Here is a 10677-nt window from a genome sequence, read left to right on the forward strand (position 1 = left end):
TTTGCATCTGATGGCTCCCAATTGTCACACATATATGTGCTGTAGTAACTAGATGTAGAAAACTTGGGCCATTGTGGTTTGGGTTTTTCAACTGCTCTAGCTGTGTATTTTCTTAAGAACTGTATCTGTCTCTGTGAAAACCAATTTGCTCTGGTTGTAATGCTTGCCACTTTTTCCAGCTAAAGCAGAGGACTCTGGGGGGGAAAAGGAAAAAAAAAAACAAACCAAAAACCAAACAAAACCAAACACACACATACACACACACAAAACATCCTAAGAGAATGAAACAGGTATTTATTCCCTCCTCTAGTGTTCTGCAGGCTAGTTTAAGAACAAAATACTCTTCATTGGTAAAACTTTGAAATTCTTTGGTGTGGTTTGTTTTTTTTTTCTTTCTGTTTACATAATCCTTGTGGAACTACATTTTTATTTCTTCCACATTCTGTGTGATTTGATTTCAGTACACCTGAAAGAAATATTTAAAATTCCATTGCTAAAATTTTCAAATTTCATCCTTACTGAACGCTGGGAAAATATATCTCTCCTTGACAGCGAGCAGGTGCCCTACAATAGTGGAATTTTTCTTTTCTCTTTGTTAAAGTTGTGTGACAAACTGATTACCTGGAAAACAGCTAAACCTGCCCAAATTCTGTAACTTAGGGGAACACAGTGAAGTAGTTCTAGTTCTTAGGTTTTACTCCATGCTGCTTTCTCACACAGTCTTTGTTCTGTCCTTTTGTTTTCTTTATAGATTGTCCTCACCACCAGGATTTAGGCTGGGGCCCTATACTTGCCTCCCTCCAAGTTCCTGAGCTAACCATGGAAGAATTCCTGCAGGAGTGTCTGTCTTTAGGAAGCTACTTGACCCTATATGTCTACCTGCTGCAATGTCTGAACTCTGACCAAACTCTTACCAATGAAATGAAAATGCTGCTAACCATCAGCAAATGGCTGGAGCAAGTGTACCCAAGGTAGGCAACTCAATGCTTCTGAATATGCCTTGACTTTTAAATAAGGCTATAGTTGTATAGCTGGTATAATTAGTTGGCTAGGTTAATTAGGCTTATTTGACCAGGCTGCTGGATGAAATGGCCAGTCCTTCTGTATTGACTATTACAAAGTCTGTCCAACTACAGTGCCAACACTAATAGTTGTTGTGGTTAAGCAGAAGAAGGAATTTATTTACTTGAACACTTCTGGTGCAGTTTTGGTCAGTTTTCAGTCAGAGAAGCTTGATTTCAATGGCAGCCTGGATTTGTGCTCAGTTAAAATTACTTTAAGTAAACTCTAAATCACTGTGGGTTCCACTTTGCAGAATGTCCACTAGGTGGGATGAGTTATGTGCTAAACACTCTGGAAGATCTGGTGTTCAGAGCTGCTCAGTGGGGACAGTTCAGCAGCTCTGAACCAAATCTAAACCCAGTGGAGCTGGTGGGGTGCCCAGAGTTAGGGGCCTGTATCACTGTAAAACAACTTGCTATATAAAAAAGTTCTGGGGGGAAAGGATGGATGGCTTTGGGGTTAAAATGATTGTACTTTTAAGTACAAAGTATGTAACAACTGTATTTACAGTTGCTGCTGAAATTGCCAGGATTTAGCGAATGTGGTGAATATTTTTTCATATTAATGTTCGTATTTGCTGTGAAAGAACATTTTGGGAAAATGTACGTTCCTACTGTTTCTTGAAATTCAAAGAACACTTTCACTGTTGTAGATACCATAGTGACTTGATTGCCAAAGTGTGAAGGAGACAGTAAAGCCACCGTGCAGAGCAAATTAAACCTTGCTGTAAACCTCAAAGCTGAGTGTGCCTGGGATGGGAAGTGACTGGGTGGAGTAATGTGAGGATATTCTGATGCAGGAAACTCATGCTGATGCTTTATGTGGAAAATCTGAACTTATTAACTTAAAGTGCAAACTGTTTGGAGAAGGATCAAAAATATCATAGGGGGAACTTCACTTTGTGCTTTGCTCAACAAAAAACTACAAAGTTTCCTTTTCTAGAAGATAATTTTGAAAGTCTAAATTGTTGTGAAAACAACAGTTAGTGCTTCCTAAAGTGTTTTATTGGTGAGTAAAGAAAAAAAAAAGAGTAGAGATACAGCTTCATTCCTTTTTATACCAAGTTTTAAGTTTTAATCCACTTATGGCTGCAATATCATTGATTCTGAGTTGTAAAGCTTAAAAGGAAGCATTGTTCTTTGTCTTCTTACAGCCTCTTAAAATCTACTAGCTGATGTCTGTGTCAAATCCATAACAATAGCAGTTGCAACAGTATAATAACTGGTGGGGTAGTATAGTTATGCTATGCTCATATAGTAAGATTAGCTGTCAGTAGTTAACCATCTGAATTCTTCATGGGCCTAATGGGGAGAGATCTAAGCTTCTTAACCTATGCATCTGACTAATTTTATTTTATTTATTTCTATTTTATTTTATTCTGTAAATGTTACCTAAAGCTCAGCAAAGGAAGAGGCAAAGCTGTTTCTTTGGTGGCATAAAGCCATGCAGTTATCCTTGATTCAGATGGAGCAAGATGACACCATTCTGATCGAATCTGTCATTCGGACACTGCTGTCAATCCAGGGCAGGCAGAGTCAGCTGGCTGAAGAGAGACTGACTTCTGGAATACTTGGTGCTATTGGACTAGGCAGGAGGTCTCCTTTGTCACCCAGGTAAGGGTTGAAGGTGAGACAAATTAATTGATTTGAGTCATCATGTTAAAAAAGCTGCAACCTGAATTGAGACTGCATAGTGCAATGTCAAAAGATGTTCTGAATCCATGCTGTCTCCAAATCTATAAAGTTGTTTGGGCCCGCCACAGGAAAAATGTAGTGAGTGTTTTAATCTGGTTAAGAAGTGAATATGAACTTCTGTGAAGTTTGTGGTGGAAAAGGAAAGAAAATGCAGTTGTGATTCTGGCTTAATGTTGATCTCCAGCGAAGTTTGTAGGGAGTCAGTTTGTTAGAGATACTATCTGGTCTGTAGAAACTTTCACCTGGTCTGTAGAAAACTGTTCCAGTTGAGCTCGCAAGAATTTTGTGTGATCACATGCACATTGCCTTGTCCACCTTAAACTTTAGATGTTGGAAATGTTAAGAGAAGCTCAAAGTAGCATGTGCTTGCTTATTACTCATTTTATCTTCTAAAGAGAGACACCGAGTTTAGATGTTAGGTATTAAAATCAAATTCATTGTGGAAAGAATGCAAAGAAAAAATATGTAAATGTTTGTGGAACACCAGTTCAACACATTACCTAACTTTGTGTTTATAAAGACCTTCTGGGATGCAATCCTGTTGAAATTGCTCTGAAATCTTAGTCTTGTTCAGCTCGTCCTTTGATTCAGGTGCTAAGAATGTTTCAAAGGCTGTGAAGTGAAGGAGTATTTCAGATGTGACCTCATGACCTTCAGATGTTCAAGCTAAGCTTGGAACAGATGTAGTGTTTCATATGTGTGGTATTATAGTATCATCTAGTATGTATGATATCCTATTATGTACACATTAAAGTGATTTACTTTTTTCTAATGCATTGAAAAAGGTCCTCTAAAGCCTTTACTATGTTCCTTATGCAAGAAAGATCTCATGGGATAGAACTTCCAGTTTATCTGCTTTTGAGGACTTGCAAATTTGATAGCACCTTCTCTCTCTGTCCTTTTCCCTATGCAAGGTTTCGGGTGGTTGCCCGCAGTTTGTCTGCCTTCCTCTTGGTGCAGATTCCTGCAGAGAGTCAAGTCCGCCTGAAAGCAGGGTCAGAGCCAAAGCTGTCGCAGAAGGCTCAGCAGGTAAATGTACCAATTGCTGGCGGCTTGGTGTGCCCTCTTTGCGTGCTTGCTCAGCTTGTGGGGTGAAGCTTATAAGAGTCTCTGCAAACATTTCTTCAGGCTAAATCCTGTTTTCAACTTGTTGATTTTATTTGGTGCTGAATTTCCTCAATCTTTTTTTGCTGCTGGTTTACACCTGGCTCTAAATTCTGAATTTCAGAAATAGCTTATTGCTTTCATATGTCTTCTCAGGTAAGGGAGTGTATCACAAACTTGTGTACTGTTTTGCTAGACATCGAAACACCATCTTGGAATTTGCCAGAGACAAGGCCAAGTACAGCATAGGCCAGGTGATGATGCAAGTTTACTGAACTCTGGTAGCAGGACTGTGTGTCTGAGCCTTAACCTAAAGTAATCCTGGGTAAAACTGTTTATACAGTGTTCTGTATTAATATGAAGACATCAGTTTCTGACCTTACACGCTGAAAAGGTGCAGATGGACTTAGGTCTGTAAACCCTGAGTTCAGAAACTTTGGTACATAGCTGGCAGAAGGAATTTAAAGCAGAGAGGAAAAAATAAAGCTGCTGTGATTGCACTGCCTTTCAGTGATAAAGCAGGGTTACAGTCACACTAACATTTATTTACGTGAGATTAGGGCTTAAAAGCCCTGTGACAAATTAGCATTCCTTCTTTTGCATATGCCCTGGCCATGTTGTTTCAGTAAGTGCATGAGAGGAGGAAGGAGGAGTTGATTAGAAACCAAAGCAAAGTAACTTACTTGGTACAACTTGTTTCTCTTCTCTAAGAAATGGATGAAACTTGTTCAGACATATTGCCAACATTTGCCCTGGCTGGTACTGCCAGCATAGGCTCTTCTACGTATAATTTCTATCTTGACTTTGTCTTTAATATTATTAACGGGAGCAAACCAATATTTTTATGAGTCAAGATGTTCATAAGAACAACCTGAAGTGAATAGTTAGGTATGTTGCAGTTTATAGGTCAGTGTAATATCCTTACAAACATGTCTTGAGTTCATGAAGTAAATATTTGACAATATTTGGGTTACAGAATCCTAGCAAGCCTTGATAGAACAGTTGTTGTGTCGATCTTGCGGGGAGAGAGAACAGCTTGAAAAATATGAGTTGACTTGAGACAGTGTTATGTGATTGTATTTTACAAATGTTTTGTTCCAAATACTCTGGGTTCTCTAGTAGATAAGGATCTTCTAGTGGAATTGTGCATATGAACTGGCTCATGAACTGGTTTGTTATGGACCAAAGTACACACCGCTAACAGAATTTTCCCTTGTATCTGTAGGCACTGAATGTTCTTGAATCTATGACATCAAACAAACAATATATGGATTATCAAGAGCAGCTCTCCCAGGCTTCTCAATTCATCAAGCATCCAGAACATTGTCTTCGAGATGGCAATAATCTCTTAGCTCTCCTTATTAACACTCTGTACCCAGAAGTGCATTATTTGGACAGCATACGATAGCAGCACTGAGCCGAAAGAATAATCATGCAATGTTGATTACTCTGGTTTACATATGATGTTGTTATTGCACAAGTAATTTTTACCCTCAGAATTCCACTTTAAGTCAGAAGTGTGAATGGGAACTGCACACTGGCAAGTGTTCTGCTCCTTAAGGTTTTCTTTCTTTTGTTTTGATTTGTAGGCCTGTAGAATTGCTTGGGTTTTGTTAGCTGAAGACACTTGAATATCTTCCTGTGTATGGTGTACGTCTGAGAGGAGGATACCTGAGTATAGGTGTACAAATCATTAGACAGCAAAGCTCATTCTGTAGCATCTTAAGTTTTTGCTTTGTGCCTTTTTTATTTTCCGACATGTCATCACTCAGGCCAGTTCGAAGTGAGAGGCAGATTGTGTATAGAAGAGATTTTGACTTTCTTAACCAGGATACTGCTGAATCTTATGTGAGTGTGTGTCTGGAGACTTGTGAAATCCCTGTATTTGGAAAGATAGTATTCTAAATTTTGACTTTTTTTTTTTTTTTTTTTTTGCTATTCTACAGAAATCTGTAGTTGAAGAGCATGCCTACAATCTTCTCCCACTTCTGTAAATACAAACTAAAATTTGAACTAAAGAACTTTGGCTTTTCCCATTTTCTGAATATTATTGAGTCTGCATTCATATTGCTTAATTAAATGCAAGTAATTTCTAGTCAAGTTCTCTTTAAGTCAGGTGATTTAAATCCAGAGATGGATTTTCTGGATCCACGATGTCTGGGAGCAGAAGAGTTAGTTATGTTCATATTAGATAGGATTCGTTAATTCTGAAAGTCTGGTTATTTAGGAAATACTGATTTTAACAAGTGGACACCCGCCACTTAAGTTTGTTCTTTTCTACCTAGCTGGGCATGACGTGACAGGATTTTAGATGACACTGTGAAAAGGTATTTTGTTTTTGTATTAAATTTGGTGATAACTTGTTAAAATTCTGTTGCCAAAGCATAAACCATGAGCCTGTAAATCTATTGTTTCAGCTGAATGATTACTGGTTTTGTTGCCTTGTCTGATCATAGGATGCACTTTTGTTCAGGGAAAGCAGAAGGTGTGTTTCCCCAGTTGCTTGTCTAATGTCGCATTTATCACTGATATGTTTGAGGTGGCCTGAGGTCCTGCAGTCCCGATCCGTACACCTCTGAAGGAACAATGATCACTAGGTCTCTTCCTCCATTAATTGTGCCTTTATGTTTATAACATAGTTACACATTAAAACGTAGTTCTGGTCACTAGGGGAAGGAAATGTGCTACCTACTGTCCGGTCAATAATGCTTTGAAGGGTTGCTCTTAACTGTGATTCTGGTGCTGGAGAACAAATCACCTTTTTCTTCTTGACAGATTCTGCTAGCTCTGCGAGCTGGGTCATTAGATCACCTTCATCTTAATGTGGTCTTACAGTTCTCTGCTCTATCTGCGAGCCTATAAATATATATACATATATATACATATGTACATCCCTCTTTATATTAACCGGGTATCAATGCAGCATGTTTTTTAACAGACTCTTTTGGAAAATATGTGTCTGGAAGAATACATTCTGCTGCTTTTCCCTCCCCAAAGACTTAAAAGCACTGGTTTTATTAGATTCAATGTTATTGGTCAGTTGCATAAAAATGTGAAAAAGTCAGAAATATATGTTTGACATGCACTTTTAAAAAGAGGTATTGTTTCAGCTGTTGAGTTTTTACAAATGTTGTATTTATGACATACTAAGTCTGCAAAGACCATGCAAAATAAAAACGAAAAGTCAAGTAATTTGTGACAAACACCATGATATTTTCAACTTTCTGGAAGAATCGACATCAGGTAATACATAATTGTTCTTAGAGAGGAAAGTGTGTTGGGGTTGCTCAGTTGACGGATGTCTAGAGACTCTTCTTTTTTTGTCATCCTGGACTTTGTGTGTGACACAACAGCCTGTTTTTGTGTACAGAGCCCAGGAGAAAGCTCATCTGTTTAATGGCTTCTCTGTCCTGGCAAAATCCCCCTAATCTCTGTGGTAATATGACCGTAGGGTGATGCAATGGTTCTGTTCTTTCAGCACTCACAAGTGAACCCGGACTGTGGAGTTTGGAATTTATCCCGAATGAGAGGAAAGCTGGTAGTGTGAAGGAAGTTAGGAGAAAATGATTCCTCTAGTACTGATGGTGCAACATTCTTGTTGAGGGCTTTGCTGGTGGGCAGAGCTGGACCAGGCTGGGGTCACTGCTGTCAGCAAACACTGGACACCCACCACACCGTCACCTGTGTCTGTTGGCCTGCTAATGCTGACTTGTAAACTCTCAGCTGGTTCATCATCCACCCCTGGTCAGTGTCCTGTGCGTTCCCCCTGCACTCTCACATAAGGGACATCTCATCCTTGCTGTTCCAGCTTGTCTTTTCTCAGAGGCTGTAGCCATCCACAGCAGGACTCCAGGCTTGTGAGTTGTCCCACAGCATCACCGTTATCCCAGGGAGACTGTAGCCCTGCAACTGCACATGGACCTCTTAAGTGAGGGAACAAGCAGGAGGAATTGAGAGGCACCTGGTTGTGCTGATTTCAGAGAAAAGGTATGAGAGCTTTCCCCACAACCCTGTCCTGTAGGCACTTCTTTATTGTGAATGTACACTGAAGTGAGCTCCTTCCACTCCAGTTTGTTGATTGTGAGGTCTCTCCTCTGCACATCACCCCACACCTTTTGCTTTCCAAAAGACGAAATGGCAGGTAGCAAGAGGGAAATGTTGAGAGCAGACTCTTCCCATTGAAGACCAATCTTACAGGGGTTTGGATGGATTAAAGAGGTCCCTCACTGGGGAGAGGGGCAGGATTTGGGCAAACTCATTTCTGTGCCTTTCCATGTGTTCAGGGGTGTGGTGGATTCCTGTACCTGGAGGTCCTTGTTCTTCCATTTGCTGCACTAATGGGCCGTGCTCTGGAAGCCAAGTAAGTAGAAGTCAAACAGTGCACATCCATGAGTTTCCTCACATAGAAATTGCTGCAGCAATTTCATGGCATGCATTTGCTGGCAGCACTCCGAGTATAGAGTGCTGGCATCATGCACCAGGGCACATTCGGTGCATCCCAGGTGGTTTTGGGGACCAGGTCTGATGCTTCTATTTGGACCCAAGCTACTTAAAGAAGTGGTTTTCAAGAGAAAAATCCTGTAAGCCAAGCCTCAATTCCATAAGCGGTTAGAAACGGGTTCTCATTACTCTAATATATGTCTGTAAATAATATGGACTTAGAAATTCAGTTCAATTTGTCCAATTAATATCTCTGAGGTCTCTTTCATCCTGTGAAACTGAGCTTACTGATCCATGACTATACTGTCTGCTCTTACTTCCTTTTTCACTGGGGATCTCTTCCTATTTTTAATAAACCTGGCTTTACCACTGCTGGGGTTTTAAACTGGGATTTAAAAGATCAGGTTCAAGTACTTCCTTGCATTTTTTTCCTTTATTCCCCCCCTGCCTTGTTATCCTGGCCAAGTCATTTAAAGTTCTGCTTTACTTTCCCAGTGCAGATGTTATGAAGAGGTGAACTTTAAAATAATAATTCCCAAGCTAGGGGTGAGCTTGCAAGCTGGACCACAGACTTGATGGTAATTCAGTAGCAGCTTAGGCTCACGGCCAGCAATGGTTGTTACCAGAAATGGGATCGTTACGGGAAGAGTTTTGGAGCTGCTGTACTGGAATGATTGCACAGAGCATTGAATCCAGTCATACAAACATGAAAGTAGGTTCTTGTGTCTACTTCTCTTCTCATTCTTTCTTCTCCTCCTCTATACCAACCTATTGCTCTTCACAGCCCTTTCCTGGACCTTTGCATGACCAAAGCTCCAGGCTGACTTGTGTCATCCTTTACCATAAGCTAGGTCTATCTACCTGGTCTTGGAGCATGTTCACAGTTGGGTTAGAGACTTGTCTGTAGATGGCCAGTGGCTTTGTAGTAGTGACTTCATCTCAGAAGAATTTGAGATGAATAGTCAGGCCTTAAGGAAAGTTTTTCATGCAACACAGAGGTGAAAGCTGTTTAGAAATAATTTTCTTTGGCTTTTTTTTTTTTTTAAAACCAGTTTGGTTTGTCGGAACACTTCAGAGCATATTCATCACAAAACTCAGATTCTGCTTGTGTGTGCACATGGGCACCAGGAACTGCAGTAGAGTTACAATACAGAGCACTCTTTGCATGTCTTGCTTTCAGCTCTACCAGCTTTTGGAAAACCTCTTTTCCTTTTTGTTTGTACTCCTCTTGAAAGTTAAGATTTCCTATAAACTCTTAAATAAACTCTTCTGGAAGTTAAGAAATAATAATAATAATAATAATACTAAGCAGAAATTCCAGTAGTGTTTTTTTCACAGCTGGTATTTGAAACATGAAAATAGTTCACTTGCTGGCTCTAGGAAGCTGCATGTGGTTTGATGAGTGGAGTGGTGAAAACTGCTTTTTGAACTAACATTTGAAAAATGCCAAAGCAAAAAAGACGTGAGAAAATGTTAGACTGTTATCTGCTTGCTGAACACTGTCTGATAAGGGCAAAAACACACAGTTTGGTTAAAACTGACATCCTGTGTAGATCTTCTCCTGCTCTTCTAGCTCCATCCCTCTTTGTTCTCTCTTTTTCTTTCTTCTATTTTCCCATTAAGGGCTTCTCTTGATTGTAAGAAGCAGCAGGGCTGGAAGTCATACACTTGCAAGGCCTGTTTGACTTTCTGTGCATCAGTCAGTGTCCATGTTCGCTGGGAAAAGGCACCCTTGTACAGAACAGATGGGAATTTAAACCATGCAAGCGGGTGCAGGTGAGACCGCCCAGGTCCTTAACTGCATCTCGATGCTGTTCTTTCTGTCGGCAAAGTCTGGCTGCCACCGTGTCTGCGGTCAAAGTTCTCGTAGGTGGAGTCTTGCAGCTGTGGCCTGGCAGGAGAAGAAGTGAATAAGGTGAAGACACATTTCTGGCTGCTCTAGACTTTCTAAGTGGCTTCAGCTAGTAGTTAAGGAGGATCAGAGTGTCTGCAATACCGTCTGATACGGATCCTCCCTTCTGCAGCAGGTAGTTTTTAAGTGAGTTACATCTAATGTTCTACACCTTAAAGCATCCAGAACAGTCTCCTACACCATTAACATTAACCACTGCTATTGTCCTGATGCTCAGAGCCTCGGGAGGTTGTGACAAACCGCTCCTGAGAAGGAGGCACTCATGTAGAGTGTGGAGGATCTTGGTTTTTAAGCTTTTGTCTATGTATTTATCTGTATAAATACAGTCAAGGGTGCAGTATGGTTTAGACACTGTTAAATCAGCAAAACGATGCTTTTACAAATAATTATTACAAATTTAACTGCAGGATTAAATTCCCTGTTGCTTCTTTGGCTGTGTCCTGATGCTGTACACTTGACTGTCCT

The 10677-nt window shown here is 40.2% G+C and overlaps 2 protein-coding genes across 2 annotated transcripts in view; one reads left to right on the forward strand and one right to left on the reverse strand.

The window, feature by feature from the left end:
• Positions 1-765: 765 nt before the first annotated feature.
• Positions 766-5275, forward strand: LOC104166119 (ectopic P granules protein 5 homolog). Its single transcript, XM_009705948.1, has 4 exons — positions 766-971; positions 2460-2675; positions 3671-3785; positions 5086-5275. Exons 1-4 carry the CDS (start codon positions 820-822, stop codon positions 5266-5268), a joined length of 666 nt encoding a protein of 221 aa, XP_009704250.1. The 5' UTR covers positions 766-819; the 3' UTR covers positions 5269-5275.
• A 4819-nt stretch (positions 5276-10094) lies between these two features.
• LOC104166120 (sialic acid-binding Ig-like lectin 15) overlaps positions 10095-10677 on the reverse strand; it is an 8168-nt gene continuing 7585 nt past the window's right edge. Inside the window, exon 5 of the mRNA XM_009705949.1 lies at positions 10095-10191. Within this exon, the coding sequence (XP_009704251.1) occupies positions 10095-10191 (97 nt within the window). The remainder of the gene's footprint in view (positions 10192-10677) is intronic.

This window comes from Cariama cristata, unplaced genomic scaffold (assembly GCF_000690535.1).
Source record: "Cariama cristata isolate BGI_N322 unplaced genomic scaffold, ASM69053v1 scaffold1888, whole genome shotgun sequence".
NCBI classification, from domain to species: Eukaryota; Metazoa; Chordata; class Aves; order Cariamiformes; family Cariamidae; genus Cariama; species Cariama cristata.

Excerpts from the sequence above, each read along its gene's own strand:
- LOC104166119 (XM_009705948.1), top strand. The coding sequence starts at position 820 with ATGGAAGAATTCCTGCAGGAGTGTCTGTCTTTAGGAAGCTACTTGACC. Across the intron at positions 972-2,459 it reads CTGGAGCAAGTGTACCCAAG|CTCAGCAAAGGAAGAGGCAA; the intron begins GTAGGCAACTCA and ends TGTTACCTAAAG. Across the intron at positions 3,786-5,085 it reads TGTCGCAGAAGGCTCAGCAG|GCACTGAATGTTCTTGAATC; the intron begins GTAAATGTACCA and ends TTGTATCTGTAG.